We start from the raw sequence: 18,478 nt of genomic DNA, 5'->3' as shown, positions 1-18,478 counted from the left end.
GTGAATAAAAATAATATTTCTGGACAATAGCATGTTCTATGACCCTACAAAGCTATTAGTAACATGTAATCCTTCTTGTAACACACACACACACACACACACCTGTGCAGGAAAGGACAGTCTATAGAAGCTGATGAAAGACTGGAAATCCACCCGAACTGAAAACATGTGGCAGAGACCACAGACTAGAATCAAGGGAGGACTGGCAATCAGCCTTAATCAGAATGAAGCCCCAGGAAGGAGGAGGTTCAGGTGGGAAGGCAGAATTAGCAATCCATAGCTTGGGGGAAAAAAAAAAAAAGAATCAAGTGGATCAATCTAGAAGCCACCCTTGATCCTTCTCTTTGCTTCAAATACCCTAGCTAAACCCTCAGTAGGTCCATCAGCTCTACCTGCTAAACAAAGTCTGAATCATCCACAGTTTTCTGTCTCCATTTGCTAATGACCTGGTCTGACTACCACCATGTCCTACCTGGAGTCTCTGACTTCCCCCAACTGGTTCTTCTGTTTCCTCTCTGGCCACCCTACAATCTATTCTGCATGTGACAGCCAGAGCCCCCTTTTTAAACTTCAAGAAGTGATGCATAAAACCCTGATGGTTTCCCATGCATTTAGAATAAAATGACCCCACATTTCACTTCATCTGGCCCCTATGCACCTGTCCAACCACATCGTCCTCTACTCTCCACCTGACTCATAATGCTCCTGCCACAATGGCCTCCTCATTCCCACTGCAGGGCCTTTGCACATGCTGTCCCTTCTGCCTGGGAAGTTCTCTCCCAACATCTTTGTGGCTTGCTCCATTCTTGTCACTCAGATCTTATCAAACATCCTGCGTGCTCTCTCAAAATCAAAGACGCCAGTGAGTAAGGTAGAGAGGGTCCCCACTTAGATAAAGCTTATGCCCTCCTCAACCCCATTTCCCAACTCCTAGGCACATATTTTATCACTCTACCTGGCTTACTATTTTCAGAGCACTCAAGGCTCCCAAAATTACATTTATTGTGTATCTGCCCCTCCAGAAAGCTACAATGGGTCTAGGACAACAAGAGAGAACAAGTCAGGCCCAGAGAGAGAGAGATCAGGATGAGGTCAGTGAGAGCCTAACTACTTAACAGTATCATGATCTTTGGTCCTGGGGCTGAGACTGTCTCTGATCAGTCCTTTTTTTATGCTTCTTGCTAGGCAGATGAAGCTCCTGAACATCAAAAGAATAACATAGCCAAAACAAGTCAAGCTTATAAGGGAATTTTACTTAAATGTGAAGGTCTGATTCTAAAAGACTATCATCATAAATGATTTAAGAGGTATGCAACACATATCTACCTAGCATCATGATGTTGATAGAAGACTGGCATCTACTACATCATAAAACTTACGGTAAGAATGCAAAAGCCTTGCTTTTTACAGGATTTCGAAACAATCCATATTAACGTACCTGTGGTCAAAAGAAACACATTTAGAACGGATGGTGAACAGTCCCAGACTCACCAGGGCAGAAATAGGAAGAGAAGAATCTGGCCACCACCTACCCAATGGTGCTAACAAACCTAAACTTCCTGGCATTATTGGCAGTTAGCTCCTAATGGTAAATAGAATTAATATTGTGCTTTTAATGAACAGAAACTCTTGGGGCAGTTCAATTTCCACTACACTTCCCACTGCAGAAAACATTTTTTATTTAAACACCAAATAGCCAACTCTTGGCAAGCAGCAGTACAGAGACGATGCTGTGTAGATCTTTCTGATGAAACAGTCCTCTGCTGGCTGAGCAAACCACCCAGATGTTGGTATTTAAATTATGCAAAATGCATAATACCAATTAAGGAAATTACATGTGAAAATATGCAAGAGCAAATTTCCCCACATTAATATTTAACTAGACTTTTTAAGCAGAGCAGGATCTTGTGATCACAACCTTAGTATATTTGAACTAAATGGAAGCCCAAAATACTCAGGGGGGTTCACCAGAAGGTTTTACAAGGGCAGTTCCTATAATACAAACTTGAACACAGGTTAGAAAGCTAAGTAAAAGAAAGGGTCACTTTAAGTGGCATGCTATAACCTAGAATGCTTCACTCTGACATTTGCCAGACACTCAGGACTTGTAAAGGTGGCTTACTCTTGTTTCTTACCCACAGAAAATATCACACTCATATCCATCTCCCAGTCTTTGCCTGATAAGGTCTACTTGGGAGAGTCTTGCAGTCCCTTCATCTACTTGAATCTTACCCATCTCTCCCCTCACCCTGGGAAACATTTAAGTCCACAGTGGACCTTTCCCCTGCACTGACCACAGTTAACCAGCCTACCCACTCAGATCTCTGTCAAATACAGACTAGTGACATTAACATCTGTATATCGTTTTTCCTGCTAGGCCAGCAGATCACCCAAGGAGTTTTTAAAAAGTACCATGCCTGAGCCCTGTATTGGTCCCTTTAAATGAAGATCTCAGGGGCAGGGCCCAAAAATGGGTATTTTTTTTTTAGTTCCCAGGTATTTCATATCCAGGACTGTGCCGTAATTTTCTATATTCCTCCATACGACTGACATTTCTGTTCTGGGGACACTTTCTGTTCTGGGTAAAAAAATTATTATAAAAAAATGCAAACAAAACCCCCGAAATTCACAATTAGCATGTCTGTTTAACCAAAAAATTTCAAAGTCTTGGTACATGGACAGTTATTCCAAGTAAAATTTAATCCAACAAAATTCTTGCCCATGAGGAATTTGCATAGACTTTCAGAGTTGTAGCAAAATTCAACTCCACTAGGCAAAACTGGACACCAACAGGCCTGAGGGTTTAGCCATACATTCCATGTCCTTCCTCTTGAGTTCCATTTAATAGCTCAGCACAGGTAAATGCAGGTAAATAACATGCAGTGCCACAGAAAAACTGATATCAACATTGTGTAACAGAGGCTGCTTTCCTCCTCTGGGCAATGCACAGTAGTCCCTCCCCTTATCCACAGAGATACATTCCAAGATCTCCAGTGGATGCCTAAAACCACAGACAGTACTGAACCCTGTGTATATTATATTCTTCCCCATACGCATGTAACTGTGATAAAGTTTAATTTATGAAATAGGCATGGTTAAGAGTTAACAACAATAATAAAACAGAACAATTTTAACAACCTACTGTAGTCAAAGTTATATGAATGTGGGCTTTCTCAAAAGATCTTATTGTACTATACTTCTTACAATGATGTGAGATGGTAAAATGCCTACATGATGAGATGAAGTGAGGTGAGTGATGAAAGTATACTGTGACGTAATGTGAGGCTACTACTGAGCTTCTGATGATACATCAGAAGAAGGACCATCTGCTTCTGGATCACAGTTGATGGTGGGTAACAGAAACTGTGAAAGTGAAAGTGCAGATAAGGTGGACTACTGTAAGGATTAATTTGACATCATTTCTTCACAGAAGTCAGTATTATCAGATCCACTTCACAAAGGCAAAAGCCAGACTCACATGGTGATTCCTGCCTGACCCACCACATAGTCATCCTGCAGACTAGTAGAGGGGAATGATCCAGAAGCAGGAAGGAAAATCCACTAACGTCACAGAGGAAGGGCAAATCCAGAGCTTCCTGGCTGAACTTCAGAATACTTCTGTGAAGCAGCTGCTAACTACCAAGTGCCACCCAGGTTTCAAGAGAAATTAAAAAAAAATAAATAAAAGAACAACTGAATCTTGAGATTGCATCTTTTGCTGAAACCTTAGCTAAAGTCAGAAGTTCTCCAAACTGCATGCTGTCATAGCTCTTCACACTGTCCTCCAGAGCCTGCACAGAAAATCTCATACCTTCCCATGTTTTACAGCTGCACTTGTGACTGGCCATTTCTGAGTACTGATCATTTAAATAATCTCAGTTATGTCTTCCAAGTCTATAGTAAATGAATAAAAAAGAAAAAGATGCCTCACATCTCAAGCTCAGAGGTATCACTATATAATGGCCATGTTTAAAACAAAATGACGCTTTAAATCACAACACAAGAAGTTAAACCTAGTCTTTGCTGATTTAATATGGAAAAGCATGTGGCATATATTAGAAAAAAATTATCACAGTGTGATCCATGCTAATAGTAATCAGAAAAAGCTCACTAAATTACATAGAAAATGACCTCAATTTGTTTTAAATTGTGCATCTGTGTGTATGACTCATGCGTGTGTCTGTATGCGTCTGTTAGTCAGTGTGAGCTGCTGCCATAACAAAATACTGAAGACTGAGTGGCTTAAACAACAGAAATTTATTTCTCACAGTTTTAGAAACTGAGAAGTCCACAATCAAGGTCCCAGCAAAGCAAGTTTTATTCTGAGGGCTTTACTCTTGGCTTGTAGAAGGCCACCATCTCCCTGTGTACTAACATAGCCTTTCCTTTGAGCATGCAAGCAGTGGTGGAGGGACAGATTTCTCTCTCTTCCTCTTATTGTAAGGCCACTAGTCCAACTGGATTAAGCCCCCAACTTTATAGCCTTAATCACCCTCTCAAGGCCCTATTTCCAAATACAGTTGCATTGGGGATTAGGGCTTCAATATATGGACTTTTAGAAGGAAATAATTCCATCCCTAGCAGCGTGTGTGTGTGTGTGTGTGTGTGTGTGTGTGTGTGTGTTATGTCATATACCTAAAAAGGATATAAATATTTTTTTAAGATTTTATTTATTCAAGACAGACAGACACACACACACACACACAGAGAGAGAGAGAGAGAGGCAGAGACACAGGCAGAGACACAAGCAGAGGGAGAACCAGGCTCCATGCAGGGAGCCCGACGTGGGACTCGATCCAGGGGTCTCCAGGATCATACCCCGGGCTGAAGGCGGCACCAAACCGCTGGGCCATCGAGGCTGCCCCTTAAATACAATATATAATAAATACAGTAAATGAACATGAGAAAGAGAGAAAAGACAAGACTGGACCTGACCCACATCTCATGCAATACTGCTAAAACAGAAACAAAGATTATCTCTGTGTATTTTTTTCTTTATACATTTTTAAACTACAAGTTTTCTTTTTATTAATTTTTTAGAGGGGGAGAGAGGAAGAGAGAGAAAATGTTAAGCAGCTTCCACACCTAGCACAGAGCCCAATGCAGGGCTTAATCCCAGGACCCTGAGACCATAATCTAAGCCAAAATTAAGAATTGGACACTTAAACTAAGCCATCCAGGCACCCCTACATTACAAATTTTCTGTAAAAAACACACTTGTTATAAAAAATTTTTAAATAAAGGGACATATTTACATGTAAAATTTTTAAAACCTAATGTATTTCAATTTATTTTATTTAAAACACATTTTACTTAACCCTAAGTATATCTCCAAGGCTATCATCATATTGCATTTTTACTGTATCTTATATAATGTTCTGAAGATGGAACTCGAAATGACAAAATTTCATCCCAAAATGAAAGCCCAGAAACCATTTCTCCAAAAGCCTTCAGTAAGGAAAATCTGTCTATAGCTAACACCATACTCAACGGTGAAAAAACTAAGTTTCTTTTCTAGGATCAGGAACAAGACAAGGACACCACTCTTGCCACTTTTATTCAACATAGTAGTGGAAGTTATAACCAGAGAAATTAGACACGAAAAGAAATAAAAGTTGTCCAAATCAGAGAGGAAGAAGTAAAACTGTTTCTATTTGCAGAGGACATGGTAATATATAGAGACAACCCTAAAGACATCACCAAAAAACTTAGAACTAATAAATAAATTCAGTAAAACTGCAGGTTACAAAATCAATACACAAAAATGAGTTGCATGCATATAAACTAAAAATACCAGAAAGAGAAATTAAGAAAACAATTCTACTTAACAATGATATTAAAAATAAAAGAACTTATTAAACTCAACACCAAAGAAGCAAACAATCCAATCATGAAATGGGCAAAAGACATGAACAGAAATCTCACAGAAGAAGACATAGACATGGCCAACATGCATATGAGAAAATGCTCTGCATCATTTGCCATCAGGGAAATACAAATCAAAACCAAAATGAGATACCACCTCACACCAGCGAGAATGGGGCAAATTAACAAGGCAGGAAACAACAAATGTTGGAGAGGATGAGGAGAAAAGGGAACCCTCTTACACTGTTGGTGGGAATGTGAACTGGTGCAGCCACTCTGGAAAACTGTGTGGAGGTTCCTCAAACAGTTAAAAATAGACCTGCCCTACGACCCAGCAATTGCACTGTTGGGGATTTACCCCAAAGATACAAATGCAATGAAACGCCGGGACACCTGCACCCCGATGTTTATAGCAGCCACGATAGCCAAACTGTGGAAGGAGCCTCAGTGTCCAACGAAAGATGAATGGATAAAGAAGATGTGGTTTATGTATACAATGGAATATTACTCAGCTATTAGAAATGACAAATACCCACCATTTGCTTCAACGTGGATGGAACTGGAGGGTATTATGCTGAGTGAAGTAAGTCAGTCGGAGAAGGACAAACATTATATGTTCTCATTCATTTAGGGAATATAAATAATAGTGAAAGGGAATATAAGGGAAGGGAGAAGAAATGTGTGGGAAATATCAGAAAGGGAGACAGAACGTAAAGACTGCTAACTCTGGGAAACGAACTAGGGGTGGTAGAAGGGGAGAAGGGCGGGGGGTGGGAGTGAATGGGTGACGGGCACTGGGGGTTATTCTGTATGTTAGTAAATTGAACACCAATAAAAAATAAATTAAAAAATAAAAAAACAATGATATTAAAAATAATAAAATATCTAGGAATAAATTTAACCAACAAAATGAAAGACCTGTACACTGAAAACTGTAAGACACTGATGAAAGAAACTGAAGATATCAGAAATAAATGGAAAAATATTTCATGCTCATGGACTGGAATAATATTGTTAAAATGTCCATCAACCCAAAGTGATATTCAGGGCACTTCCTATCAAAATCCAATGCTATTTTTCATAGAAGTAGAACAGTCCTAAAATTTGTATAGAACCACAAAAGATCTAAAAAGTCCTAAGCAATCTTGAGAAATAACAAAGCTAGAGGCATCATATTTGATATCAAACTATATTACAAAGTTACAGTAATCAAAACAGTATAGTTATTGGCATAAAAAACAGACACATATGGGGTACTTGGGTGGCTCAGTCAGTGATCATCCAACTCTTGGTTTCAGCTCAGGTCATGCATGATCTCAGAGTTGTGGGATCAAGCCCTCTATTGGGCTCTATACTCAATACAGTCAGCTTGAGATTCTTTCCCCCTCTCTCCCCTTACCCCACTATCTCACCTGTTCACATATGCACACACTCTCTAAAAATAAATGGATAAATAAAATATTTTTTTAAAAAAGATACCTAAATAAATGAAACAAAATAAGCCAGAAATAAATCCACTCATACAAGAATATACAACAGGAAAAAAATATAGTTTCTTTAATAAATGGTGCTGGGAAAATTGGGACAAGCACATGTAAAAGTATGAAACTGGACCACTATCTTACACCATACACAAAAATCAACCCTAAAATGGATTAAAGGACTGAATGTAAGATCTGAAACCATAAAATTCCTAGAAGAAAACATAGGGGGTAAGTTCCTCAAATCCTGGCAATGATTTTGGAAAGGGAGTGGGATTTGACACCAAAGAAAAGCAAAAAAAGCAAAACAAACAAGTAAGACTACATCAAACTAAAAGGCTTCTGCACAGCAAAAGGAACCATCAACAAAATGAAAAGGCAACCTACAGAATGGGAGAAAATAATGCAAACCTTATAAGGGGTTAATATCCAAAATATGTAAGAATTTGATACCAATCAACAATAACAGTTACACCAAAAATCTGAATAAACAAATGGATAGAGGAACAAAGTAAACATTTCTCCAAAGAAGACCTATACATGGCCAACAGACACAAGATATTTAACATCACTCGTCATCAGGGAAATGCCAAACAAAACCACGAACGGAGATCACCTCATACTTGTCAGAATAGCTATCAGCAAAAAGACAAGAAATAACGAGTGTTGGTGAGAATGTGGTGAAAAGGGAAACCTCGTGTACTGTTCATGCAAGTGTAAATTGATGAAGGCACTATGGGAAACAATACAGAGGTTCCTCAAAAAATTAAAAATACAACTACTATATGATCCAGCAATTCCACTTCTTTGCATCTATCTGAAGGAAATGGAAATGGGATCTTGAAAGGATATATGCACCCCTATGATCACTACAGCCTAACAGCCAAAACAGGGAAAACAACCTAAGTGTCCATCAGTAGATGTAACATATATATATTATGTATAATATTTATACACACACACACACACACACACACACACACACACACAACTGAATGTTGCCCATTCAAAAGAAAGAAATCCTGCCATCTGCAACAGCACGGATGGACCTTGAGGGCATTATGCTAAGTGAAATAAGTCAAACAGATGAAGACAAATACTGTATGATCTCACCTGTATGTGGAACCTAAAATAACCAAACTCACAGATACAAGAGACGGAGTGGTGGTTGCCTGGAGGATGAAGGAGGAAAGGGGAAGCAGGCAGCGAGGTGGAATGAGTAAAGGTTGTCAAAAGATATAAACTTCTAGTTCTAAGATAAATAAGTCATGAGGATGTAATGTATAGCCAGGTGACTAAACTTAACATACTGTATCGTATAACTGAGGTTGTTGAGAAAGTAAACCTTAAAAGTTCTCATCATAAGGAAAATAAATTCTAACTATGTGAGGTGATGAATGTTCACTAAATTTACTGTGGTAATCATTTTGCAATATAAATATGTATCAGGTCATCATGCCATATACCAAAATGAATACAATGTTGTATGTCAATTATATCTCAGTAAAACAGAAAGTGTAGAGATAAGGAAAATCTGCAGGTGTCTGGAAGCCAAAGGAACTTTCAGCCAACCTTTATCAGCAAAAAATCACACCTGAAAAATCTATTAAAGCCTTGAGTAAAATCTACCACTCTCCATAGGCATCAGGAACACACTTATGAAAATAAAATTTAAAACTCTATGTGAGAACTCATAGGATGTATCTGGATCCCCAGATCTTAATTAAGCAGGAAGTAAAATATTAAAGCAAAGATCCTCCAGTTCACCTTTTTTGCAAGCTGCTTTTTTACCACTCTTTCACATAAAAAATGGGAGAGCATAAAGGGAAAAAAGAAAAAGAGGAGGAGGAGGAGGAGGGAGGGTCTTAATTCTTGGACTCAGTGTAGATTTCAGTTGATTCTTAGCTACTCGATCCTATCACTACTGGATGGGGACTTAGAAGAAAGAAAGGAGACGAGACGAGACGAGACGACGAGACGAGACGAGACGAGACGAGACGAGACGAGACGAGACGAGACGAGACGGAGGGAAAGTTAAAGGCAGGGGGCACACTTCTGGCTGTCATTGATTCCTTCTGGAAGGTGCATACTCCAGACATGCTGGTGAGTCAGTTAAGACCAAACCCCCAAACAAATGGGCTCATTCTGTCTTCTCATTAGTAATAAAACTTGTTCTTTGCAGAGAAGAGAGAGTATAACCCCCTTTCTTGTATTAACCTATAACCACCTCTAAGCACTCAAAGCAAATCAGTCTAATGAGTCACAACACTCAGACAACTGCTTACACCATGAGTTTTAAGGCCCGGCAAGAGTGCACATTAGTCAGCGGTGAGTTTCCACCCTGGCTGTGCAGTAAACTGAGGGAAACGCACAGAAAGGGCAGCACAAAGGGATGTGATGCTGGGGTGCCACAGCTGACAGAATGAACTATCCTCTAGGAGCCCAAGGAATTAATCCTTTTCAAAAGGCCTGCCACTCAAGTCATGTCCCTTTGACAAGCTCCTCCTCCCCCAGTCAATTTAGAAGGAATATAAATGTATGTCTTAGTTGTATAAATACTCTTATGGCCAACAATATTTTAGACAAGTATTCCTGTAAGAGATACATTACACCTTGAAACATTATTAATATACCTTTAGCAAGATAAACTACCCAGTAAATCAAAAGGGCACATTCACTCAAATTATGCAAGCAGAGGGCTTTCAAAAGCCCAAATATAATTCTGAATGCTGACTGCACATGGCCCCAATAGTTTATTAAAATATGAAATGCAATCCTTTTGAAGAGAAATCACATTTGAAAGCTTTTTACAAGTAAAGCATATATGGCTAAGGTTACAGGACTGTTCAAGGAAACACAAAATTCAAAATAAAAATTAAATTGTGTTTCCTGATCTGGTCTATTAATAGTAAAACAGTAAATGAAATAAAAGGTACACATGTAACACTTTCTAATTACATACTCCAATTATTTCTGTTACTAAGTGCAGTGCCAACTGCTTATCTCAATATCTAACTTCTCAAAATCACAACCAATGAGGGCTCAAAAGTAAGGAAACTATTTCCTGAGCCATCACAAAATCCAAACTCTAAAATCCACATGCTTCATTCATAAAAAAAACTATTTGCATGTTGTAAGTACATGGATACAATCACCATGGGAAACAGGCAGGATCCTCTGTAGTTGAGTAATATGTCTACCATGTGACCCAGCATTCCACCCAAGGTATATGCTCTGTGGCAGGGGTCAGCCAACTCCAGCTAAAGGCCAAATCAGGCCTACTGCCTGGATTTGTACACAGGTGTGTGCCAAGGATGATTTTTACATTTTTAGATGGCTGAAAAAAGACAAAAGAATTGTATTTCATGACATATGAAAACTCTATGAAATTAAAATTTCAATGTCTATAAGCAAAGTTTTATTGACATACACATGGAATAATATATAGTAATGAGGACACACAAACAGCAGCCACAGAAACCACAGATGAGTATCACAGACCTGCTGTGGAGGATAGAAGCCAGAAATACCAGATGAAAGATGTGACATTCCATGTGTCTAAAGTTCAAACAGACACAACAGTCAATGAAGACAGAAATCAGGATAATGGCTACCTTGATAATGTAGCAACAAGGAGCACACAGTCCGAGTGTGTGCTCAAAACATCCCTGGACAAGGCCATAAAATGTACCTAAGTTTCCTAACAATGATGCCTGGGTGTTCGAGGAACACTGAGGATGTCATACACCACAACGAAGTCATACACGTCACCTTTCAACTGGCTATGGTTTTATTGATCCTACCTCACCAAGCCAGAGACAGCAGCCCTCAAAGTTGCCATGTCAGAGCCTGGAGCCTCTGCCAAGGTATCATCTCTCTTCTCAGCAATTCTTTCATGGTTCAGATCAACACCAAGAACAAATCCTGCCATGACAAATATTAAGGTGCTGTTCTACTGCTATGCTGTGTTTAAGATGATGGGGAAAGTGTGTTACTATTTTCTTAAAAAAGTTCCAACCCAAATGGGTATCTTGAATTTCTTTGCTCTAAGGGGTAAACTTTGTAATCCAGAAAGCAGAAACTTAGAGCAGAGGCCTCATCCATGTAAGTGTTGGATAAGGCAGGCTCTGAAAAGTCAGGAAGGCAGTTCTTTCACTGATATTAAACTACAACCCTGGGCAATTTTGTAAAAGTTGAAGAACTAAAGTACACGTAAATTTTAAGACTATGCGTTTTCTGTTGCTACATAAAAAATTAAAACAAACTTAGTGGTTTCAAATAATAAAGATTTATTTCCTTTCAGTTTCCATAGGCCAAGAGTTGGGACACGGGTTAACTGTTCTCTACTCAGGGTTACAGTCAGGGTGTCAGCCAGGACTGTGGTCTCATCTGAGACTCAGGGCTCTCTTTCAGGCCCATGTCAGTTGGTAGGATTTAGTTCCTTATGGCTGTAGGACTGAAGTCCCCATTGTTTTTACCTGGCTACTGGCACCTACAGGTTAGCTCCTCAGGTCCTAGTCAAGGGCCCTTACAATATGACAGCTAATTTCTTCAAAGCTAGCAGGAGAATCTCTGTCTAGTCTGCTAAGAGAATATCTTATATAATGTAATATAATCATGGGAGTGACATCCTGTCATATTCATAGGTCTTACCTGCATGTGAGGGGAGGAGTCATATAATGTGTGCACAGCAGGGAGCAAGAATCTGGAGTCACTCACTCTGCCTCCCACAAAAAAAAAAAAAAAAAAAAAAAAAAAGAATAAAGGGAGGTTTACTGCATGAAGGTATTTACAACTTTACAAACTGATTTTTTTCTTCTGAGACATGTAAAATCTTGTTTCACAGAATATTAGCTAAGTTTTTCTTTTTCCCATTAGGAAAATTAACTAAATTTTAGCTATAAAGTTTATCTTCTATCAATAACAACAAAAAAATGTGTATATATCTATCCCATTGCAGTTAAGCAAAATATCTGAAGGAATATTCAGTTGCGGGAACAAATTAAAACTCTTACTTTGCCAATCCTAAAAATATTCCCAATCCTCCTTCCTCTCCCTTCCTCCTTCCTTAACTTAGCAAATCTTGGAAACATGTTAAGGGGGCAGTATTATCAGTGGATAAAAGGGTTTGATTCTCCCACTCCCATCTCTTACTTCAACACTGAACTAATGAGGGAGGTTAGTCTGGCAGAGAGGATAGGAAAAGAAAAGGTGTTATATTCTTGTCATCCATTTTATGCAGAAAATTATGTATGAATAGAAGATTATGCAGAACAGAAGCTTTAGCAACGATCCATAGTGTTCATCAATCAGAGAAAGGATGGTTTCTCTAACTTTGTGGATTCCTCCTACTGGAACCTGGCAAGGCTTTGCTTTATAATTAACATACTTCTAATGTGCCCGCGAAAAAAACAAATATTTACCCAGTTATAGTCATTTCCATGATACTTAACTGAATTTGGGATTATGCATACCCTTTCCTTACCTGTGGTTTCTGACACACATGATAGGCACTTCATCGCTGTCTGATGAATACTATGGGTTCTTATAAGATGTGACAAGTAGTATCAGTAGGATTAAAGGTTATCCATTCAGTCTAAACATTCTCCTTTTGGAAACCAACTATTTTGTCCTAATTCTCATATTTTTGTTGTTGTTTACTTATTTTGAGCAAGAACAAGAACATAGAAGACTGAATCTTCTTCTTAATATGGAACGTTTACTACAGACAAGACTCAAAACACTCTGTGCCAGGTTCTGTTTTGCACAGTACTTGGGTACTCTGCCAGAATTTAGTTACTGAACTTGAGAACTGCTGGATATCAGGGCTTTTTACAGTCTCTACTGACACTCTACATCGGCCTGGTCAGGAGAGGCAGGACTCTGCCACTCCACCTCTTGAGCTCTCTCTCATACGTAACCTGGGCCTTAGCTGAGTTCTTAACCTTGCTGTTTCTGAATGTAGAAACAAGAGTACTGATATCAAAATGCATGTGAGTTTAAATAAGATGGTATGCACAAAGCATCTGGTGCCCATTATAACAGTGCCAAGGACCAAGCAAGAATTCAATAAATGTTACATATTTATATCTTCATCATTACAACACACAATTATTTCCTAACAGGGCTAAATGTCTTTTAGAAAAATAGTTCTCCTCTGAAATGGAGCAATCATCTTGGACACAGCCTTATCCAGCCTGAGACACAAGCCCACCACAGTCTTAATATTGATGTCCTCAGAGCTGTTCTTAAAATTATCAACAGATTATGTCATTTCAACTACTTTTCTTTTTTTGAATCAGTGATACATCAACATGGAATAAAATTCAAACTGTACAAAGGAGTATGCCATGAAAACACTCTATCCTACTCATGCCCCAGACAACTAGGGCCCTTACCCCAGATGCTCCTGTGAAGCTTGCAGAGACACAGGCACAAGTGAACACATTATCGTTTTACCTCTCTTTCCTTTTGTGTACACTACCAACAGTGCAGAGTCGATAGCATTCTGAGCCCTGTTTCTCTCTCTCTCTCCCCACCCCTTCTCCCTCCCTCTTCTCTCTCTCTCCACTTAATATTTCTGGAGCTCATTCCATATCAGTATATAAAGAGCTTCTCCAGGTTTTATACAGTTATGAACAATTCCATTGTGTGAATACACTCTAATTTATTTAACCTGTCCTCTAGTCATGGGCATTTAAGTGGCTCTCAGAATCTTTCAATCACTGGCTATTGCCAGCAGTGCTGAGATGAGTAACACTGCATGTACAATGAACCTCTTAGTGCTGGCTAAAGGAATGCATAGATATCCATAATTGCTTCTCATCACACATCATAAACAATACAAAAACCTTCCTGGGGCCTTGGGCTCTAAATGAGCTAAGTTCTAAACTAAACTGTGGCCAAAAATCTCCTGTTCCCAGGGACCAATCATATGTGGTATTATTACATGTATATTTATGAGAAATTGGGGGGATAAAAATGAATAATACATATATTTATTAATTTATTCTTATTCTACATGTGTATGTGTGTACATATATATATGTTATATGGTGTACCATGCAGTGTGTGTGTGTATATATATATACACACACACACATAATACACACATATACATATGTATTCATTTGTGTGTGTGTATTTTCCCCCTACCCTTAACCTGAAGTCATTTCAACCAGGGACTTTACAGGAACTAATTTAAATATATTTTTTGGGATCCCTGGGTGGCTCAGCGGTTTAGCACCTGCCCTCAGCCCGGGGCGTGATCCTGGGGTCCCAGGATCGAGTTCTGCATCGGGCTCCCTACAAGGAGCCTGCTTCTCCCTCTGCCCGTGTCTCTGCCTCCCCCCACCTCTGTCTCTCATGAATAAATAAGTAAAATCTTAAAAAAAAAAAATATATATATATATACTTTTAAGTGGGCAACATGAATAACAAACTGAAGTCAAAAATGGCTTAGAATTTCAAGTGTGCTCAAATGTCACAACCAGGAAGCAGTTTTGACAGCCCTTTCCTGAAAATGTGGACTTCAGTGTCCTGTCACATTCTTCCCATGTCAGCGCTTTCAAGGGGGAACGTGTATCAGGTCCTTTCTCACAGAATCACAGGGTGTTTACATGGTAACATGCAAGTCCAGAGCGGAGTGAGTCAGAGTACAGATGGGTCTGCAAACTCCTTGCTACCATTCCACAGTAAGTACAGAAACTAAATCCAAGTATTCAGAAATGTGAAAAGCAATTGGACAGAGTAATTTTATGAGCACTGAATCTAATAACAAAATATTGGGACTTGCATGTTGCTGTCTAGTTTTCCCAGCACCATTTGTTGAAGAGACAGTCTTTTTCCCATTGGATATTCTTTCCTCCTTTGTTGAGGATTAATTGGCCATATAATTGTGTGTTCACTTCTGGGTTTTCTATTCTGTTCCATTGATCTGTGTGTCTATTTTTGTGCCAGTACCACACTGTTTTGATGACTACAGCTCTGTAATAAAGCACGATGCCCAGAACTGTGATGCCTCCAGCTTTGCTTTGCTTTTTCAAGATTGCTTTGGCTAATCGGAGTCTTTTGTGGTCCCATACCAATTTTAGGACTGTTTGTTCTAGCTCTGTGGAAGATACTATTGGTATTTTGATAGGGATTGCATTAAATAGGCAGATTGGTTTGGGCAGGATAGACAATTTAACAATATTTGTTCTTCTAATCCATGAGCATGGAATGTTTTTCCATTTCTTTATGTTGTCTTTAATTTCTTTCATCAGTGTTTTATAATAATTTTCAGAAAGAGGTCTTTCACCTCTTTGGTTAGGCTTATTCCTAGAGATCTTACTGTTTTTTGCTATAATCGTAAACAGGATTGATTCCTAACTTTCTCTTTCTGCTGCACAGTATACAGAAATCCAAAAGATTTCTGCATGTTGGTTTTATATCCTGTGGCTTTACTAGATTTTTATCAGTTCTAGCAATTTTTGGTGGAGTCTTTCAGGTTTTCTACATATAGTATCATGTTATCTGCAAATACAAAAAAGAATTATATTGGATCACTTTCTACACCATATACAAAAGTAAATTCAAAATGGATTAAAGACCTAAATGCGAGACTTGAAACCATAAAAATCCTAGAAGAGAATGCAGGCAGTAACTTCTTTGACATCAGCTGTAGCAAATTCTTCCTAGAGATGTCTCTTGAGGCAAGGGAAACAAAAGTTAAAACAAACAAACAAAAACTATTGGGACTACATCAAAATACAAAGCTTCTGCACAGCAAAGGAAACAATAAAACTAGAAGACAACCTATGCAATGGGAGAAGATATTTGCAAATGACATAGCTGATAAAGAACTGGTATCCAAAATACATAAAAAATGTATAAAACTGAATCCCCCCCAAAATGACTAATCCAATTAAAGAATAAGCAGAAGACATGAATAGATATTTTTCCAAAGAAGATATACAGATGGCCAATAGGCACATGACAAGATGCTCAACATCACTTATTATCAAGGAGATGCACATCAAAGCTATAATGAGATACCCCGTCACACCTGTCAGAATGGCTAAAATCAACAACACAAGAAACAACAGGTGTTGAGAATGTAGAAAAACAGGAACACTCTTGTACTGTCAGTGGGAATGCAAACTGGTGTAGCCACTCTGAAGAACAGTAAAGAGGGTCCTCAAAAGGTAAAAACAGAATCAGCCTCTGACCCAGCAATTGCACTACTAGGTATTTACCCAAAGGACACAAAAATACTAATTCAAAGGGATACATGCACCTATGTACAGTAGCTAAATTATGGAAACAGCCCACTGTTCACTGACTGATGAATAGATAAGGTAGATGTGATATATATTATTATATATATAATATACACACACATACACACACACATACATACATACACATACACACACATGGAATATTACTCAGCCATAAAAAAGAATGAAATTTTGCCATTTGCACAATGACATCGATGGAGCTAGAGAATGTCATGCTAAACAAAATAAGTCAGAGAAAGACAAATACCATACGATTTCACTCATATGTGGAATTTAAGAAACAAACAAGCAAAAGAAAAGAGAAAGAGAGAGAAAGACAGGCAAACCAAAAACTAGACTCAACTGTAGAGCAAACTGATAACAAGAAGGGAGGTGGGTGGGAGACAGGCTGAGTAGGCAATGGAGACTAAAGAGTGCACTTGCTGAGATAAGCACTGGCGGATGTATGGAAGTGCTGAATCGTTATACCTGTACACCTGAAACTAATATTACACTGTATGTGAACTAACTGGAATTTAAAAACTTAAATATATTGGGACTTGTATTTTTGTGTATCCTGTTCTCCATTTTATTATTCTAATAATTCAATTTTAATTTATTTTACAGATGTTTCAGTGCAGAATGGATTAAAATTAAAATTTAAAAAACAACAACAAAAAAAAATCTGCATATGACCACTGATGGTGTAGACAACCTTGTCTTCCCACCAGATTGTGCCAGAACAGCCTAGGGAGAATGGAGGAACCCTGTTGTTGCTGCCTTGATGTCACAACGAGCAGGAGAGATGACACAGAGAAAAGGAGGCTGTCACCTTTGATAAAAAAGTAGATTTACTCTTGTACAGCAGTTAACACTGAAAAAACAATCAGGGATGCTCAAAGTCCACTTCTTTGTTATAAGGTAAATTCAAAAGTTTAGGAGAAACCATAGAGGCAATTCCACTGTGGCTTTAATGAGAACACTGTCAAATGCTGGCCGATTCCAACTTCAAGAGCCCTGTGGCCGTTATCAAAACACCAGATTGGGGTTAGTTTGCACTTTAATTAATCTAATGAACCAACTGTCTGGCTTCAGTAGACATTCTTAAAATGTCACTGCATACCTTGGGGCTGCAAGTGAACCGGGTGGCAAGCTCTCCTGCACCATCTTGATTCCATTAACACTTCCCTACGGGAACATTTTACGTCTGCGTCCTCATATGCCATGATAATGTCATCAATTTAGGCTTTATTAGGCCAATTAAAATATAGAAATGTTAAGTAACAGAAATCCACAAAATTAAAACAATTCCTTAAAATAGATTATACCCTTAATTTAAAAAAAATTTAGAGGATCCCTGGGTGGCTCAGCAGTTTAGCGCCTGCCTTTGGCCCAGGGCATGGTCCTGGAGTCCCAGGGATTGAGTCCCACATCAGGCTCCCTGCATGGGGCCTGCTTCTCCCTCTGCCTGTGTCTCTGCCATTCTCTCTCTCTCTCTCTCTCTCTCTCTGTCTCTCATGAATAAATTCTTTTAAAAATTTTGTGTGTGTCTGTGTGTATAATAAAGCTACCAGACTTTGATTATCTAAAAAGTCCATGGATACTAACTGCCAAACAGGTCTAATTACTAAAGACCATACTATTTAAATCCTCCTATTATATCAATTTTGGCTTAAAACATCCCAGGTAGGTAAGAGTGGATTTCTGAAAAATTCATAGACTGAGCAGTAAGTGGTCCTACATAAAACTTACAGATGAATTTGAGAAAATACCATGACTCAAAAAAAAAAAAAAATCAACACCCTGGACTGAATCCACTCATATTTACCAATTAGATTCCCCATCACCTCTTAAGAACAAGGACCTTGTCTT

The 18,478-nt window shown here is 38.6% G+C and overlaps 1 protein-coding gene and 1 long non-coding RNA gene across 33 annotated transcripts in view; one reads left to right on the top strand and one right to left on the bottom strand.

Moving 5' to 3' along the window:
• Positions 1 to 18,478, bottom strand: part of KIF16B (kinesin family member 16B) — a 315,045-nt gene that overhangs the window by 165,078 nt on the left and 131,489 nt on the right. Inside the window, exon 2 of one of the 28 annotated variants that reach the window (XM_072799998.1) lies at positions 12,000 to 12,066. The exons of 26 other annotated variants lie outside the window; for them this stretch is intronic. In XM_072799998.1, coding sequence (XP_072656099.1) covers positions 12,000 to 12,005 — 6 coding nt within the window. In that variant the 5' untranslated portion in view covers positions 12,006 to 12,066. Of the gene's footprint in view, positions 1 to 11,999; positions 12,081 to 18,478 lie in introns of those variants that run through there. One more of the 28 variants, XM_072799999.1, reaches the window with a different exon arrangement.
• On the top strand, positions 735 to 18,111 carry LOC140618046 (uncharacterized). Of its 5 annotated transcripts, none has more exons than XR_012018200.1 (4): positions 735 to 871; positions 1,023 to 1,091; positions 1,186 to 1,380; positions 17,234 to 18,111. It is a non-coding gene; the product is annotated as an uncharacterized lncRNA (long non-coding RNA). The 5 variants fall into 5 exon arrangements; XR_012018201.1 differs by lacking the exon at positions 17,234 to 18,111 and adding an exon at positions 3,431 to 3,714; XR_012018203.1 differs by having other exon boundaries at positions 756 to 871; positions 974 to 1,091.

Source organism: Canis lupus, chromosome 26 (assembly GCF_048164855.1).
Source record: "Canis lupus baileyi chromosome 26, mCanLup2.hap1, whole genome shotgun sequence".
In the NCBI taxonomy this organism is placed as follows: Eukaryota; Metazoa; Chordata; class Mammalia; order Carnivora; family Canidae; genus Canis; species Canis lupus.
The sequence above is the reverse complement of the archived record's forward strand: the minus strand, read 5'-3'. Positions and strand labels throughout refer to the sequence as shown.